Source organism: Lactuca saligna, chromosome 1 (assembly GCF_052625555.1).
Source record: "Lactuca saligna cultivar CGN05327 chromosome 1, ASM5262555v1, whole genome shotgun sequence".
NCBI lineage: Eukaryota > Viridiplantae > Streptophyta > Magnoliopsida > Asterales > Asteraceae > Lactuca > Lactuca saligna.
Genome location: NC_136417.1, coordinates 35531779 through 35551461, shown reverse-complemented (window position 1 = coordinate 35551461; position 19683 = coordinate 35531779). Strand labels below are relative to the sequence as shown.

Sequence of the window (19683 nt, the reverse complement as noted above, 5' to 3'; positions counted from 1 at the left end):
ACATTGGAAGTGTCAAGAAATTTTGAAATTTTATTAGTTAAAGATTGTTAGGATGCATAGACCCTTACGTAAGTGGGATGTTGGATTGGTGATCAGTCAATTCCGAAAAGCGAATTCATTATTTGTTGTTTTTAGTAAGGTTGGCACGGTGTAGTTATATCCAAGTGAGGGAGAACCATTTGGATTTTTGGGGATTAAATCAGGTATAGACAAGAGAGAGTTCCACATCTTAGTAAAAAAGGAATCCAGTTCAAGTGACAGCCTGGATTGAAGTCGCGCAAGGTTTGAGGTTTAGAAAATTTCAACGATAGGTTGGCGTATTCATAGTAATGCATGAAAGATGTGTGATTGGATCCAGATTGAGGGTTATGTTAGATCCTCTCTGCCTATTCTTATCCGATGAAGGTTTTAGGGTTCGAAGCATGACCCGAACACCTGATTGGGGTATAGTCAGATGCGGGTTCAACTCATGATGATTATGGTTGGCGTGGTAGTTATAAACTAAGACCATGGGGTGGGACATGGCAGTATGGAAGTGTTGTAAGACTACAGGGCAGCCATAGCATTCACAAGGATAGTAGGTTGCTAGGGAAGTGTTGTAAGTATGTGATGTAGTCGTAGCATTCACCATTATGGGGGTAGGCCATGGTAGGAGTAGTTGTTGGGATGATTGAGGATGAGCGCATGCCTGGGTTGAGGTGGTCATATTTGTCGAAGGACTACTCTTTGTTTGGTATGAGGATCGTTGGATTAGATGGTAGTCCTGTAAAAACTAGATTGGGTGAGACTCGTAGGCGAGGATCGTTCGATTGTGTAGATTGGGTGAGACCCGTAGGCAAGGCCCGCATGGTAATGATAATAGTAGGTGAGACCCGGTGGAAATTGTTTGGAGCAAGGTATTGGGTCACATTTAGACTGAGATGACTCTATAGTCAGTGGTTTTTATCCATGTGGTGGTTAGGCTAGGGTAGCCCTTATTATTTAGACTCTTAATAGGAGCATGGTGGTGGGATTAGGTGTCAGATGGTCAGTCTCCATGGTGGATTGGGAATTTTATATCTCAGTTCAGTTAAAGGTCACATTGGAATCAGAAGATTTCGGATAGAATGCAAGTGTAAATCATTGGATTTTGGGATGTGAGTTATTTTCCGGGTTGGAACTCGCGTTGGAAGTTGCCTTTATTTATATGAAAGGAATTTTCATCGACAAGGTATGGTCAAGGATTTTTCCTGCCAAGGGTATCAATTAGATAATTCAAGACCGAAAGGATTTCTTTTAGTACAAATTGTGGAGAGATGTCCTAGTGGTTGAGTTCGGAATGTTCCTACTGGTGTGGAGGTTAGGTAAAGTTTTGGGGTTTCATACTTATAGTAGTGAAGTACTGGTTTTACGTATTATAAAATTTTGTAGATCAATAATTCGATCCCCATCAGGGCGTATGGGTCCTGCTATGATTATGTTTCAATAGTAGCATTGGAAGGTCAGGGTATGCATGCGTCAATCTTTTCGATGGAGTGAAGTTTGAGAAAAATTGGTCGGATCGTCCGATTGTCTGGAAGGTAGCAAAGAGTGATTTCAAGGATGAAATCTAATTTAAATGGGGGAGATTTGTAACACATTGTTTCAAGTCATTTCATAATTCGGGGTTGTGACCCGAAGATCCAGTATCGTAAGGCTTCGGGCTTTGGGTAAAGAGATATTTAGACCCATTTGGATATGGGTAATGTAGATTATGTGATCCAAGAGTTCATTTTGGGCTTTGGAGTCTAATGGGTATATTGGTAAAAAGGCGATGGTATTATTTTTTCATGATTTATGGATTTATGTTTGGAAGGTTTAAAGTTAAAGGATAGTTGATAGAATTTTAGATCTTCTCATTACATTTCCATGGATATAAGGATCATCAAAATTGGAGTTAGAACGCAAAAGCTACGGCCATCGGAAGACAGACTAGTAAGGGGCTTTTCGAGTATGTTGGGCGTACAAGGATGTATGTTGGGTGTAATTGGCTGGAATAATCGCAAAGGCTCCTTAGCATACACTAGGCGTACCAGATGTACGTTGGGCATACGCGACTCAGTCTCAAACCTTAATTTAGGGTCTTAGACACTAAGCCTTAATTCATTCTCGAACCTTCTTATCTTCAGCCTCTATCTCATTTAACTCTAAGTTCGAAACCCTATCCTTTGTTGTATCAAATTCAAGCCTTGGTGTGATTTTTTGTGTGCTTTGGAGAAGAAGATCTTGTAAGAAGTATTATTTGGCTTGAAGCTTGTGGATCCAAGCTCTAATCATCTTCATTAACTTCCAGGAGGTATAAAACTTCTAACTTGATGATTCTATATGTTAGATATAGTATGGGGCTTGTTTTGGGTTTATTATGGTCCCTAGAGTCATCCTTGTGAGTATGAGCCACTCTATGATCTTATAATGCTAGATCTTAGCATTTCTGAGGTTGTTGGTGTATAAAAATGTCATCTTGATGGGTTTGATGAATCATGCTAAAGTTGGTGTTCATATTATGGGTTTAGATGGATAAAAACGGGTTTTGGGTCCCATTAAGACATGAAAAGGAGTAAAGTTGAACTTTATGGATTAAGACCTTATTTAGAGGTTAAATCTGAGTTTCGACATTTTGATCTTAAGCATTAACTTCTTAATGAAACTTTTGGTCACCTGGTGAGTATAATGGACGTACGTATGCGTACGCTCAGCGTAATGCATGGAGTCCCTATTCTCAAGTTTAGACAAGTTGTACATTATGCAACAGCAGGTAGTACATGGGGTGCTCCAACCCGGTGCGATGGGCGTACACCAGAGATCTTCTTTAGGACCTTTTGGGCCTTGGGTCTTTTGGAGTTTGGGCCATGAGATGTTGGATCAGATGTGGGAAGAGTAAAATGGTCTTTTAACTATCTGGAAGGATATAATACGGATTAGACCTTGGATTTTGGGAAAATTACCTTAATTATTGATTAGGGATATTTTGGTTGTGTTCAGTATAAGAATTCTATTAGCAACAATGCGTGTGTTTTGGTTATCTTAGATTGAGGTGAGTCTCCTCACTATACCCGTGAGTCAAAGGCTCCAATGTATGTCCACTAAGATTTGTTATGCTATTTGTCTTTGTGACTCTTGCATGGTATGTTGGGCTAGGCCTATTATATGAAGGGCTAGGCCCATTTGTATGTTGGGTTGGTCCCATGGACCAGGAAGAATAGGCCTAATGTATGTTATGTAGGATGCTAGTTGTCTTTGTGACTCTTGCATGATATGTCAGGATCGGTCCATTGTATGAGGGCTAGGCCCATTATGGTGGGTTGGGCTTAATGTGAGAGTTATGTCCAATGGTATGTATGGTGGAACTCGCTAAGCTTTGTGTTTACAATTTTACGGTTATGTTCTCAGGTACTTTCGGTTCGAAAGAGAAGGGTCCGACTTAATCGCAACGCATCCACCCATGTTTCCGTATTTCGTGATTTTGGGATTGTACTTTAATAAGTTTTTTACTTTTATTTTTTTTCTAACTTTGGCATGCTTTTGAATGATTGAAAATGATAAATGGTATTTAGGTTTGTTATTAAAAATGATTTTTTTTATAGTTTTTGTGTCGTTACATTAGGTTTAAGCTAAATTGGGCTTTGCTGGATCATACTTTTTCTCGAAGCGTCACATAAGGTGTCACAATGCGACTCTATCACGGAGTGACACATAAGGTGTCACAACGTGAATCTTGCTGTGTGGGCTTAGGCCTTAGGCCTCGGGATGTGGGCCTATTTAAGGGTATTAAACATAGGGTTACGATATTTGGATCCTCCACCACCTCCTTGAGCACCTCTAATGAAACTCTAGCCTCTATTGAAGCATTGAAGCTCATCTTCTCTCCTAAACTCATTTTTGGTGCTTGTTTAAGGGTTCTTGGGTAAAGGATTCAAGAAATATTGTGCAAGGAAGAAAGAAGCTTAAGCATTTCAACCTTGTCTAAACTTTTGGACCTTTGTAAGTGTTAAAGATCCAATCTTTTTCATGATTCATCCATAAGATCCAATCTTATGGAGTTTTGGACTTTAGGTTTCAGATTGTGAATTTTTAAGCCTTTCTTATAGATAAAGTTGGAACCTTTATCCATTACGACCATTATATGAATCGGATCTGAGATTTGGGGTTATGGACTTAAGGGATTAAGTCCTTAATAATGAAGGTTGTTATGCCAGTTTTCACGGCGTGATGGGCTTAAGGGTCATGCTGCGACCTTTGAGTGTTTCCCGATTATTATTTTCGTCTTTTGGTCACAACACGATGATCGTTGACATATGACTTTTCTTGAATGTCGACCAATTTGACTTTTGGTTAAACTGAGGATTTTGAGTTTTAGAGTATCATTAGTTTAAGAAATTCATGTAGCTGATTCATTGGGACTTTCAGTAGTTGGATTTAGCTCTTTGATTCAGGTGAGTCTTTTCACTATACTATATAGGATATGAGGTGCCACTATATGCGTGATTTTCGTTTTGACTCTTACTCGTATATGTGAATGCTTGGTTGGGTTGAAACAGACCCATTGGCTAAAATAGGTTGTTGCGTTGAAATACACTCTTAAGTTGAAACCGACAGTTGGATGAAATAGGTTGTTGGGTTGAAACATGCCACTTAGGTTAAAATAGGTTGTTATTCTATACTATATGTGTTACTTGGAGAAATCAATAATCTTTATTCTTACGGCTTTAAGTTTAAAATGTTTCAGGTTGTTCCGGTAGCAAAGGAAGGGCACGACTTGATTGGATTGCAACGACTGGAGACTTCCCCACTTTATGATTTTATGATCTCAAAACTCTGATATTTGGCTTTTGGTATTATCAAATTCATCTAATGAATTACTAATCTATTTTTGGAATAAGATTAGTGTTGTTTCCTATGTATTTAAAATGGAAATTTTGATTAGAAATTTGTGATGTTTCAATAAATCTAACCACTTGTGGATTTTAAATCACTGGTCCGATCAATCCAGCTAGTATCAGAATAACCTTCTAGTGTTCCATAAGACATCAACTCAAGATTACTTATCCTTTTCAAGTATCCTAGTACTCTACCTACTACCTTCCAGTGCTCCGTCCCAAGATTGACAGTATATTGGCTCAATTTTCTTACAATAAATGCGATGTCAGGTCGAGTGCAATATGTGGCATACATCATGCTCCTAAATGAACTTGCGTATTCTAGTTAAGCCACTTCTCAGACAAATTTCACTTCTAGTTTGGAACTTGAAGCAAAAGGAGTGTTTAATTCCCTAATATTCCAATGTTGAAACTTTGTCAGAATTCTCTCTATATAATGAGATTTACTCAGAGAAATCTAATTGCCTGTCTTTTTCACCTTGATACCAAGAATTGTATAAACTTCTCCAAGAGCTTTCATCTTAAAGTTCAAGGATAAGTATTTCTTCGTCTCAAGAATACCTTCTAGGTAAGTGCCAATGTAACACCCGATTCAAGGTACTTTTCATTTTTTCCCTTGGTGTGTAAATGTTTTGCAGATTTGGTCTGTCGGGGTAGTTTTGCCAATTCTAGAAAAGTTGGAGTACGTTGGATGTACTCATCATATGCTGGGCGTACGCACTCAAAGGTTAAACCCTAAATTTTAGGGTTTGAACCCTATTTAAACAACATTTTGACCCATGATCCTCTCATTTCTCAGCCTCCATTTTCCTTTTGATCTTATTTCAAAACCCTAGCCTTTCTTGAAGAAGAAGAAGAGCTTGGAAGAAGGAGCCTTATCCAAAGGATTTCTCTCATCATTTCCAGCTTCATTGAGGCATAAAGCTTGGAACTTGCTCCTTGTATGCTTAGATATGGTCTTTATGAAGTTTTGGTCACTTTTTGGTCATAGGATGAGATCTAGTGGATTCCTTCTACTCCAGAAATTAGGAGTTGCTTCTTTGATGTTTCTGAGGTCCTTAGTTCATAAAGTTAGAATCTTGATGGTTGTGGATTAACCATGCACATGTTTAGGTCATTTTAGTGAAAGTAGAATGCTAAAAGTAAGGCTTGGGTCCTTTTGAGCCATGGAAAGGCTCCAAGTTCATGACTTTATGAATTAAGACTTTTAATAAGACTTGGATATGAATTTTGGGCTTTTGGTTGCAAGTATTAATCACTAAATGAGAAAAGTGCTTAATGGGCACGTACGTTGGGGGTACGCTACCCAGTCCCTGATCATGCATGCTTAGTAGAACATTGGGCGTACCCAGTTCGTATGCAGCGTATACTAGTGATTTTGGAGTATGCATGGCGTAAGTCTGATGATATATTGTATTTTGATTGTGGCTTGTACAAAACATGCATGAGCATATATTATTAATTTATCTCTTGTTTTGGATAATTCGAATAAAATAGTTTCAAATCCAACGTATCAAACGGATTACCCATTTACTAAAGTCTAAAACTCAAAAACTCAAACATGTTCTAATACCATACAAATGCATGAGGTTTTAGCAAATTATTATCTCATATGAATATGAATTACCATTGATTATGTGTTATTAATTATTAAGAAGGTGAAAAGGTTTGGGGGTTTCAAATGCATGAGGTTTTAGCAAATTGTTGTGGGGGGTTTCAAATGCATGACAATCAAGGGAAAATGCAAGCTTTATAAGTATGGTTATATCTATATTATATATTTAAAACAAATCTTATATAAACATCCAACCTAAATATTCATCTTCAAGTTTTCTTTCTTCGCCATGTAAACAAACTTTTGTTATAAAGTCAAAAATGGAATAAAAGACACATAATTGTATGATCATGATATATTGTATTTTGATTGGGGCTTGTACAAAACATGCATGAGCATATATTATTAATTTATCTCTTGTTTTGGGTAATTCGAATAAGATAGCTTCAAATCCAACGTATCAAACGGATTACCCATTTACTAAAGTCTAAAACCCAAAAACTCAAACATGTTCTAATACCATACAAATGCATGAGGTTTTAACAAATTATTATCTCATATAAATATGAATTACCATTGATTATGTGTGATTAATTATTAAGAAGGTGAAAAGGTTTGGAGGTTTCAAATGCATGAGGTTTTAGCAAACTATTGTGGAGGGGTTCAAATGCATGACAATCAAGGGAAAATGCAAGCTTTATAAGTATGTAAGATATACTCTTAGTTTGAATTTACACTCACTATTTGCTGAATTTACATTTTAATTGCGAGAAAAAAATAAAGAAAATGTCATGAAATATTAGTTTCAACTACTAGACTAATTCTTAGATTTGTTACATCAATGTTTGAAATAATTTGATAAAAACCCTTTTTTTTATGTTCCATTTACAGTTTGTATCAGTGGTCTATTAGTGGTCTATTCTGAGAGAGTATTTAATCGAAGACGTGATTTATTCTTTTCACTACTTATATCTATATCCCTCCCATCCAAGAGCTTTCGTTTACCCATGGAGTAATGTTATATGTTTATATTTAAAATATATTTGTCAAGCGTCACGTGACAAAATTATTACTACTATTTTTTTATTTTATTTTTTCTTTTTTTGAGGACTATGAAAAATAAGAATATGGACGGCTAATATGTGATGATGGATGATTACTATGAGAATAAATAAATAAATAACTTATTTACCTTTAAGAAACCATCAATAATCATTTGTGACAAATAAAACAATATTTTGAACCACAAGAGTATAAAAGCGAATAGAGGCATGACAAAATCTTTGTATGTAAATTCAACTTCTCTTAAATGAGCTGTGAGCTTGTGAAAATGGGAAGAGCGCCATGTTGTGAAAAAATAGGGTTGAAAAGAGGAAGATGGACAACTGAAGAAGATGAAATCTTAACTAAATACATTCAAGCCAATGGTCATGGTTCTTGGAGGTCCCTACCTAAGAAAGCAGGTATACATATATAAGTATGTATATTATCTGTATGTCTTTTTTTCTTGTAAATTAATGATCATTTATTTCTATATCATTTGAAGGATTATTGAGATGTGGGAAAAGTTGCGGGCTACGATGGATCAATTACTTAAGAGGGGACTTAAAACGAGGCAATTATACTGAAGAAGAAGAAACAACAATCATCAAGTTACATACATCATTGGGTAATAGGTTTGTTAACAAATTTGAACGATATATTATAGCGTGAACCTTGAATCTGAATCTGATAATATATATATATATATATATATATATATATATATATATATATATATATATATATATATAGAAAAGTGAATATACCCTTAAGGGTATATAAACTTAGGTACCCAAACACACCATAATACGTCATTTTGTTTGATATATTCATTATAATTATAATGCTCTTAAACTTCCACCCCTAATGTGATTTACTTTCAAGATTTTCGAAATTTTACTATTATCTTTCTCTTACATCATATCTTTTTACCGTACACGTACTAGGTTATATATATTATACTTGAAAATGAAAACTATACAATAGGAAGATAAATGAGTAATTTATAAAAATCTTAGTAGTAAATCAAGATAAAAGTTAAATTATAAGAACATTGGACAATTAGAATGTATTATATGATACAAAACGATGTAGTATGGTGAGTTTGAGTGCCTAAGTTTATATATCCTTAATAGTATATTCACTTTTCCTATATATATATATATATATATATATATATATATATATATATATATATATATATATATATATATGTGTGTGTGTGTGTCATAAACTGTTATATTTTTAGGTGGTCAGTAATAGCCAGTCATTTACCTGGAAGAACAGACAACGATATTAAGAACTATTGGCACTCTCATTTGAGCCGAAAAACCTATGCTTTTTTCTGAACTAAACATGACTCCACAAAAACCTCCGTCAATATGCAGGAGAACATGGTCAGTCAAACAAAGAAAAGACTTGGTCGTGTGAGCCGTTGCATGGCTAAAAAGTACAACCAACGTAGCGTAGTCGATAATTCAGCCATGCCCATGCCCATATCGGGAAAACCAGATGAACAAAAAATGGGAAAAGATTCAACTTCTGGCAAAGGAAATAATAAAGAAAGTCAAATGAGTTCAAATGAGATTAAAATGAAAGAAAATGATCATGAGAAGTTTAAAGATGATGAACCAATGGACATGAGCTTTCTTATTGAGGGTGGCCTAGTTGATTCCTTTAGGATTTTGAGGGATCATGATGAGGATCATATTGAAACAAGGTCAACTGAGTTTGATGTCTTCGTCAATTCCTTGTTGAATGCATGTGATGTTGATGATAAAGAAGATGAAAAATTGACCTCAAATTCATCAGAAGGTATGAGGTGTTGTTTTGATATGGATTTGGTGAGTGATTGGGAGATGGGGTTTGGATGTGAATGGTTTAATTTGTATGATAATAGTGATGATGATGGTATGGTTATTTGGCCATGGAACTAAAGTCGATTCCAAGGATATTTAAATTATTTGACCATTTTTTAGTTACATTCGTTATATTATGATGTTTATATGATGATTTGATGAACATATTTATGGATTTTGGTTTCACAAAAAGTTTTCATTCACTTAGATTATACCTGATTAGATGTAAGTTGAATTATATGCTAAATATTAATAAATTTATTTGAATAGCTTGTTTAACCATTGAAAGTTAAGGCATCCATAATGTATTGATTTCCATAAAGTTTAATGGATTATCATATCATCATTCTACAATTCATATAACTCTATTATTTTTTTCTTTACAATGCATTGAACTCTACAAAGTTCAGTAGAATGTTACAAAATGTAATTTATAGTAAATATTTAAGAATTAAAACTTTATTTTTCCCATTGAAGAGTTCAATTGTCATTGAACTAAAAATCAATTGAATGTCAAGGTAGCATCTCACAATGGTTGAGTTTCATTCGTTGAATGATACATGGACTTGCCACATGATTCAACTATCCCATTGAATTCACCATTGTGGAGGCTCTTAAGCTATGAAGTGATAGTTTAGATAATTTTTTAGGAAAATAGCACAAAAGTTACTAAGTTTATACTAAAATTTTAATTTGGTATTGTGTTCTTTTTGTCTCAAATTAACATTCATATGATTTCCAATTTGTTACAACTTCAACCACTTGACCGGTCAAACCGGTGGCTTACTAACCTGATATGATGACGTGACATGTTGACATAACATGTTGAGTGTCAAAATTGATTTTTTTCCATGAAAAACACTAAAATTTTACTTTTTTTTCCATTTTGAGGCATGTAATCGTTCAAGGGCCAGAGGTCAGGTTTGCAAACCATGAAAATTTAACATCTCATATCTTATTTATAATATTATAGGAACATCTTGAATCTCATGGGGTGACTCCCGAATGCTATCATGATTTAATTTTGAATGACAATTTAATTATTTTGGAGTTATGTAATCATTATGTCCATTAACAATATTGAAAATTATATTTTTTATCTCAATTTTCAAAAATATTTATAACAGATAAATATCATCATTATTACATCTATTTTAGTATTCTTATTAAACTATTACAATATATGTTAAATTTAGAAGATCTTAAACCACTAATTTGACATATATGTATGAGACTATATACACACCCACAAACCCACACACCCACAAACACATATTTTATCATTAAGAGATTTTTTTAGCAACATTCTAAATTTATAATCGTAATTTTCCTTTGAAAATGAAGAAGTAATAAATAAGTACAATTCGGTTTTTATATAACTAATACATATTTGTAAATAATATTATGGTTTGAAGGTAAAAAAAACCTCGTATTTTATATAAAATGTGGTCTTTAAATGAAAAGAAATATATGTATACGGTTTAAAATATAATAAAAAATTTACACAGTTTCAAATGGATAATGATCGATACTAAACAAAATTGAAAAAACTAATGTCTTATTTGGGACAAAAAACATAATGTCAAAATGGAGCAAAAAAGTTAATGTTAAAATTGAAAAAAAAAAAAAAACAAAAACAAAAAAAAAAACTTTTTTTTTGGAAAAAAAAAAATCAATTTTGACATATTATTTGTGATAATTCAACTATTATCTGTGGTAAAACTCTTATCTTTCTTAAATTGGAAGTTAGTTGAGGATTATTTGCCTATTTGTATTTGAGAACAAATAGATAAAATCTTGAGAAACTCTTTGTAATAGTCGTTTTGAAGATAACGAGAGAAATTATCCATTCTTGCAAGAAATGCGTGAATGAGATGGTCCCTGTGGTTTAATGATTGATTTGAATCAAGTCCAGTTTTTTTATTTTTTTATTTTATTTATTTTATTTTTGTTTTAGCACAATTTTACTTAGTACTTAATGCTTTTGTCACACATTTTGTCCTATGTCCCGTTAAAGAGAGGCATGTACTTTGCACATGATGGGTAAATTTATCATTTTTTTTTAATTTGTTTAAATTTACACATGATATCTTGTATATCCTTTTAGACAAAATTGCAAAAATGGTTCCTGTGGTTGGCAAAATTATGTAGTTTTGATCCAAAACGAAATGTTGGTGTATCACTGGTTCAATTTTAGATATCTTGTGCGGTTTTAGTCCCTATGGTTATATTTTCTTGTGTTTTTGGTCCATATCCCACCTAAAATGACTAATATGCCCTTTTAGTAATTCTTTTTCAATATCTTTTGTGTATTCTTTTAAGATGTTTTAATTAAAAAAATCAAAAAAGAAACTTCTACCCGCCCACCATCCCACTCTTTATTTGTGTATCTCTCCTAAAACGAAGATCCCATCCATCGTCGACACCATCGAAAACACGCTTGAGCATTAGTCGTCGCCGCCACTTCATCACCCACCGTCATCGGTCAAGACCACCACAAGAAAAATTAGAGCACATCTATTTCAACTCGTCTCCTCCATCTGGAATCAAAGAGATCTAACAGCAATGGCCATGGCTGGTGATTTTCTCCAAGAACACAAGGCACACACAATTTCAGATTCTAGTTACAGGATGATTTTAGCTCCGATTTGATTCAGCACCATCGTAGTGCATTAACCCTAAACACATAAATGCACATATATGAAAATCAATTTGTAGAAATAGACTGTTCTTGAAAGCCCATAAGCTTTTTTCAAAGGGTTGTCACAGTGGTGATGGTGTTTCTGGACAGAACAAGTGGTGATGTTCTTACCTTTCATCTTCTCCGGCTTTGGCGGATCTGAAAACCCTAGTTCTAACAAAAGATTAAAGATGATGATGCTCCAGATCTGCAAAAAAAGTGATGTCGAGGATGGGAAAAGTGGCGATGTGTTCTTTCGTCGGTGATAACGTAGAGGGAGGAAAGGTGTATTTTTATAGGTGGCCAACAACGGTGGGGAGAGGAGGCGACGCCTGGTAGAGAGGACGACTTTTTAGGTGGTGGAGAACGATGGCGAGGGTGAGAAAGGTGTTGGGGTGCTCATTCGTCGGTGACTGTACAGAGAGAGAGAGGGAGAGAGAGAGAGAGAGAGAGAGAGAGAGAGAGATACGCATTTATCATAGGTGATCAACAACGGAGGGGGAGGTGGCAGTGTCTAGCGGTGACAGATATTTTCGGTGGTGGAAGCTGAAAACATGTTTCTTGTGTGTGTGTGTGTGTGAGAGAGAGAGAGAGAGGTATTTTGATTTTTAATTACTTAAAAAAATACTAAAATGATAAAAAAAAATAAAAAATAATAAAAAAAAACAAATATGAGGGGTATAATCATCTTTTTAGATGGAGAGGGACCAAAACCAATAGAAAGATCCAATTTTGGACCATTAATGCACCACTAAAACTTTTTGGACCAAAACCACATAATTTTGTCAAACACAGGGACCATTTTTGCAATTTTGTCAAACATAGGGACCATTTTTGCATATTGTAGCCACAGCATGTTTGCATGGCATGCCTCTCACTTCCCATCTTCTACATGAGCAATTATTTTCATGAATATCTACAACAAATGATCAAGCCATGGATCATTAACTTCGTATTTATGTCCACTATTTCAATACATGCACCTTATACTTTGCAGCTTCTATTTTGATGTCCTCGATTAATTTTGTGGCATGTGGAGTTAGTGGTCCATTAGACTTCTCAATACCCTTTTGAATATTTTCGATTCTTTTCATTAACACCCTGTTCCCAAGTTGTAGCAAAGAAAAGAAGAGAAGAGAAAAGAAAATAAGGAGAGAAAAGAAGAGAAGAGAAAGGAAAAGAAATTTGTCTTTTGTGTTCCCGAGTTGAAGAGAAATGGAAAGAAAGTTAAACATTTTGTTCTTTCTCTCCAAATCCTTCCAAATCGGAAGGAAAGTTAGGAGGGAAAGTGATCCCTCCATTTCCTTCCACTTCCCTCCTTTAATGAAACTCGGGAACACCAATTTTTTTACTTTCCTCTCACTTCCACCCATTTCCTTTCTTTTCTCTCCTTAAATTGAACTTGGGAACAGTGTGTAAGTATTGCCTAATATATTCGAGAGCTATTATGATGGGCTTGTCTCTCCCATCTATATCATTTTGCTATTCAAAACCTCATAAATATTATTAAGCAACACGTCACAATATAAATTTACCAGAAAAACGATCCTTATACACTCTTCCTTTCCAGTTTATCTTCATTTTCGCATGAATATACATGTCTTACACAAAACCTATGCTCTGCACAAGGATATAACTTTGCAATTGGAGGAAGGACTAGTTAGGTAAGCATAATCATAAGGGCTCCAATTCAACAAAAACAAAAACAAAAATACATTTCATAAGACACTTACCTTTTGTCTGTCTGTAAGAAAAGTGAAATTGGAGTTGATTTAAAGGTCTAGATGATCACCAAGGCATGAAAGAAACCATGTCCATGAATTTGCAGTATCTACCTCAACTATTGCATATGTCATTGGGTAAATACCATCATTAGGGTCAACACCTTATAAATGAAATCATCAGACAACCATTAAATCAGTTTAATTAACCGAGAAGCAATGCACTTTGGAGAGTTTTCCAAACCATCAGCAACATAGGTGTATCAATCATAGTAAACATAACCAAAGCCAAAACAACAACTAGAATGTACTTTAAAAAATTAAAATATGGACAATGATAACTCATAATAGCAAAGTATAAAAAAATTGCATTAAATATGGACCACTACAATAGCAGGTAAGAGATCATAACTTTTGTTACCTTTTATGGTAGTCATCTACAATGCTTACATCAACATTCTACTAATTATACCATTTTACATGTTAAACTCTATACTCCATTGAACTATTAAGAGTTAATGGATTGTTATAGAAGCATTTTATTATATTTTTTTTTATAAATAATATTAATAAAACTAGAATATTACATTAATTAGAAATTCAAAGTTATAATTACAAAATATTAATTAAAGATTACAATTTAGAAATTAAATGTCACAAATAATACATTAAATAAAAAATACAATATCTAAAATACAAATTTTACTGCGTTTTGTAATTTATTGAATATAAAATAAATTAAATTATAAATCAAAGATATAATAATATATAGTTTGTTTATTGCAAAAAAATCAAATGTTACCTTCTATATAAATTGTTATATTAAATTTAGAAAATAAATAAACAAATCCTATTACACGGTTAAATGAGGATTAAATCCTACATTGAATGGGGATTAAATCCTCCTTTTATTGAAATCTACCTACAATTTGAACTTTATCCCATTGAATCTTTTTTTTTTCTACTTAAACTCTCTATTGACCTCCCATTAGGAATAACCTTAGTAAGTAATACACTTTTGATTTTTAGGGTTTGACTAATTGAAAGAGTAGAATTAGTTATTAGGAATAACCTTAGTAAGTAATACACTTTTGATTTTTAGGGTTTGACTAATTGACGATCACTTATAATCCTGGGAAAAGAAATTGAATTATTTATTATAAATGAAGATTACAACAAATCAATGGTAGAATTAGTTATTAGGGATGAAGATTACATCAAATGATATCTCTAATGTGGGAGCAATGGAAGAAAGGATAAATGAAAAGGTTAAATTTTCCTATCACATGTTAATCACATGATTCTATTTAACCGGACTAATATTAGGGAATTTAACAGAGGAACCAAATGTGTGATAAAAACATTAAGTAGGGATTGTCAGCGTTAAATTAAAAAAAAAATGAATTTAATTTAGACATAAGCACCAAAAATATAATTTTGTCTTATAATTCAATGTATTAGTTTCTTAATCGGTTAGAATAGCTATTTTTAAGTATAAATTGATTGGGAGGGACTCAAGGGATGAATTAGGAAAATCATAATTGTCTAGAAATGGGTCAGCATACGGTCGTAGCACAGGTCGTCTAGACTCTAGACAACCATACAATCCTTACGCGGAACTACACACCAAGGAAATTCATGTATGTAGAGCCTATACCCAATATGGTTTAACCTTGGAAAAATGAATATAACCAGTGGCAGATACAGACTATTTTAATAGGGGTGTCCCTTGTACTTCAAGCGGATGCACTAATTGAAAAAAATTTAAAATAAATAAATAAATTTTACACAACGAGCCGGAAATTGAGCAGTAGCCCGGGGACCCCCAATTCTCCACATAGGCCCGCCACTGCATATAACATAGACCTAAACAAAGAACCCGGTCTCGGACCAGTCCAAAAAAAGAACGAGACCAAGAGTCTAAAACAATAGTTGACTGGGAAAAAAAAATACATGTCCCAAAAAAACAGGACGGAAAAAACCAGCCCGAAATTCAAAACGAAAAGTTATGAGGTCGGTCTTAAGAATGGTTGGACCATTTCGAGACCGAACCGAGGCTGTTCCGAGATCTGTCTCAAAAAAGACAGGAAGTCAAAAATTTAAAACATATTATTTTTGTGTTAATCACAGTTACTTAACTTTTTATCTTCTTTTTTTTATTAAATTTTAATGCATCATTTTTAGTAACTCTAAATGTATTATTTTGGTGTTAATCACGCATTCATTAACGGCAATTCTTGAAACCGAAAAAAAAAACCAAAAAAAAAAAAAAAACTATCAATACTGAACAGAAAAAGCCGCACGCAAAAACTGTGAAACCGGACCAAAAAAAAAAATCGAGACTCATCCTAATAAGACCAGACAGAAATTACTGGTTTTGGAAAAAAAAAAACCCGACCCCCCCTCAAAAAAAAAAAAAAAAAAAAAAAAAGCCGAACAGTTTTGAAGCCTATATAAGATCGATCTGGGATTACTAACGTTCATCTCTAAATTATAACATGTACAAATATTGGACATAATGGGTTTTCACCAGCTCTAATGAAGATATATGTACACCGTGTTCCATGTTTTGGTACGACTTGTATGAACCCGATACGAACATATACATGATATTGAATAAAACATTAAAACTTGAAAATCGTTGAAAGTTGACAGTAGTGATGGTACAACGACCCATATGGCCTTCGTACAACCTGTAATTATGGGTCATGTATGATACAACTTGCATGGTCTTGTATATATAGATCGTACTTGAGCTAAACAATAAGCGAGAAGTTGGCAAAAATAGGCTTTCTCCTCTAAGTTGGATCGCTCTTCATACGGGCTTCTGTTGGGTATTTTTGATGTTAAGGATGGATAATTTTTAGATGATACTGGAGTAACAATTGGGTCGGGCTTTACCCGGACCTTTTATGGACCGGGCCAACTTTTTCAGCATATTTGTAATCAAAGAAACTCGCAATTAGCTAGGCTACTTTGGATATTTTGTTTTTTTTTTTTTTTTTTTTGTCATTTACTAGAAAGTAGGTATGAGATTCATATATTACATGGATTTATTTAAAAAAAATTAAATATGAAATTTTAACAATTTGAGAAGTTTGAATTTATAAGAAAAGTAAGAAAAAATTTAAATTATTAAAATTAATGAGACTTTAATACATTGAATACATTATATATATATATATATATATATATATATATATATATATATATATATATATATATATATACATATATATAGAAAATCTCGTTCGTTTATCCGTTCGTGTTCGTTTGGTTTGTTTGCAGCCCTAGAGTTAATGTATTTGAGATTATTATTAACACTTTATATTTTATGATTCAGTTAAAATAAAATGAGAACAAAAATATGTTTGATAAAGCCATTCATTGAAACACAATTTACATAAACAGTAATATATATATATATATATATATATATATATATATATATATAATAATAATAATAATACTTATTAAGTTATGTATCAGTAAGTAGTTGAAAAGTTGGATGATAGTTGAAATGATAGTCGTTAGCTGAAAATTAGCTAGTAGTGGAAAAACTATTTGCTATCTAATAAAAAAATAACATTTGGAAAAAACTATTTGAAAATAAGATAACATAAACAAAAAAAACTGTTATAAAAATAATTATATATATATATATATATATATATATATATATATATATATATATATATTATGTAGTATGTATTTCATAATTTAATTAAAAAATGATATGTTTGATTGACACATGAATTTCAAAAAGTCAACACTACTAATAGTCTAAAACCTCGCAATTGTAGCATTTCAAAATAAAAATGTAAAAAGTAAAACAAAAACAAAGTGTAGTCTCCATGACAACAGTCATGAAGAGCTTTCAGATAAACCATTTGAGCAACCACAAACCACCCCACCACGGCACCACCACCTAAATACTCTACACTGAGAACCAAAAGTGAGAAATAAGAGAGAGACATGAGAAGACTGAGAGAGAAAAGGAATACGATTAGGCGTTGCTCTTCGTCGTCCCCGCCACAAACGGTCAGGCTGGTGTGCACGACCGTTTTTCGTGGCCACGTAGACCACAATCGAGTTCGTCGATGGTATACTAGTTGGCCTTGATGAGTAAACAATAATTATATTTTGATTTTTTCTAAAAATAGCGACCATTTTTCTTACCTTTCAATATGAAAAACGTGTCTTTTTTTTATTTTTTTGAATTTTATATATGCGTATTAACGTATAAAACCAAAATCCAATTGTGATAACGAAAAAGATTGGTGTATTTTTTATAAATTTTATTTATGTATGTGTATTAAACTATTAATGTATGTAAGGCCCATTAAACATACCAAAACCCAATTTTGCTTACTAAAGAACTTGGCAGTTGGCATCATCAGACAAAATTTTACAATGGATAGTCTTTAAATAATTAAATACAAATTATGGGATCGGTCGATGGATAGTCTTTAAATAATTAAATACAAATTATGGGATCGGTCGACATGGTTACGACAATTATCTGTATTTAAAACCCAATATCCAAATTTTGGAAAGTGGATTCCCATTTTCTATCCGAAATTTCGGATATCCAAAACTTTGGACTCGGGTTTGGTGAATTTGATTTTTTTTATTTTGCCAATAAAAATATCTAGAAATTGTTGCATTTAACGAATATTTGTACGGTAAAACATATTATTCTCTATAGTATAACATTTAAACAACAAAAACAAATTAATAAGGAAATACAAAATAAAATAAAATGAAATGGTTAGCACCTAGATTATGTTATAGTACCAACAAATATATGGGAACAATTAAAGTAAAGAGATTTGTAGCATCAATCGATAAGGTGGTTTTTATTTTATTTTTACCAAAAGAGCTTTTTGATGTCTTTTGTCCACGTCGTGTAGATAGCGCACAAACATTTCCTCACAGACTGTGTTTTTTAGAAAAATAAAATAAAATATATGTGTCCTCTTTTTGGAACATACATGATACAACCATTTCTAACCTCTTCTAAGACCGTCTAGAATGGATGTTACTTACGAGGTTCGTGGTTGAGGTGGCAACGACCACGACCGTGCACACCATCCTAATGTGTCGTGGTCGGTCGTGGTCGTGATGGTTAGAGGTCATCACCACATTTAACAACGATCGTGGTGGGCTTCTTTTCTTTTGCAACATCTTTTCTTTCTCTCTTCTTCAAGTGGTAAGTATACTAGAATAGCAGTGATTAGTAGTGGTTTGTGGTGGTTGATATGGAAGCTCTCCACGTCCCTTGTCTTGGTGAGTATACTAGAAGATCTAAGTTTAATAAAAGACATGTTAATACTTTTCCCATTCTCTTAGATGTGTTTCTCTTAAGAGTTAAAGTCTCCTTTCTTCTCAAAACTTCATCGCATGTGAGGATATCCTAGACACAAGGACTATCGTCGGTTAGAGCATGTCGAATTTGTCTCCAGTGAAAGCCCTTCATCTCTGAAAAAAAAAAAAAAAAAAAAACTTCGACGCCGACATCTACTAGTCGTTTCCGTCCTTTACTCACCATCGCCTATGTCATTGTCGCTTACCATGCCATCAATGCCATCGTCGTTGTCTGCTCATCGCCAGTATGTAATCTTTTGTTGTTTTGAAAATCAGATATTCACTTCAAATCACTTCTGAAAATCTAATATGTATGAAAATCGGATGCATACGGTTGCTAAAAATATATGTTTTCTCTTTTAGGTTTTATTGCTCAAAAAATTTGAAATCAGATGCTTACATTTGATGAATCTGATATGAATTTTACATTTGTTGATGTGGTTTTATATGTTTGAAAATGGTATTTTGCAATTGGTTCTAGTTTATTTAAATATTGAGATCGGTGAAATGGTAGATTATCATTTCTTTGAACTAGAACCAATGAGTGCTAGTAATTATTGTTTTG

General features: G+C 33.3%; 1 protein-coding gene across 1 annotated transcript; it reads left to right on the top strand.

The window, feature by feature from the left end:
* The first annotated feature begins 7755 nt into the window (after positions 1 to 7755).
* Positions 7756 to 9395, top strand: LOC144997191 (transcription factor MYB111-like). The gene is made up of 3 exons (XM_078957044.1): positions 7756 to 7913; positions 7997 to 8119; positions 8880 to 9395. Exons 1-3 carry the CDS (start codon positions 7760 to 7762, stop codon positions 8936 to 8938), a joined length of 336 nt encoding a protein of 111 aa, XP_078813170.1. The 5' UTR covers positions 7756 to 7759; the 3' UTR covers positions 8939 to 9395.
* Positions 9396 to 19683: the final 10288 nt, after the last annotated feature.

Coding starts and splice junctions, on each gene's coding strand:
- LOC144997191 (XM_078957044.1), top strand. CDS start 7,760: ATGAGCTGTGAGCTTGTGAAAATGGGAAGAGCGCCATGTTGTGAAAAA. Junction 7,914..7,996: donor GTCCCTACCTAAGAAAGCAG/GTATACATATAT, acceptor TATCATTTGAAG/GATTATTGAGATGTGGGAAA. Junction 8,120..8,879: donor CAAGTTACATACATCATTGG/GTAATAGGTTTG, acceptor GTCAATATGCAG/GAGAACATGGTCAGTCAAAC.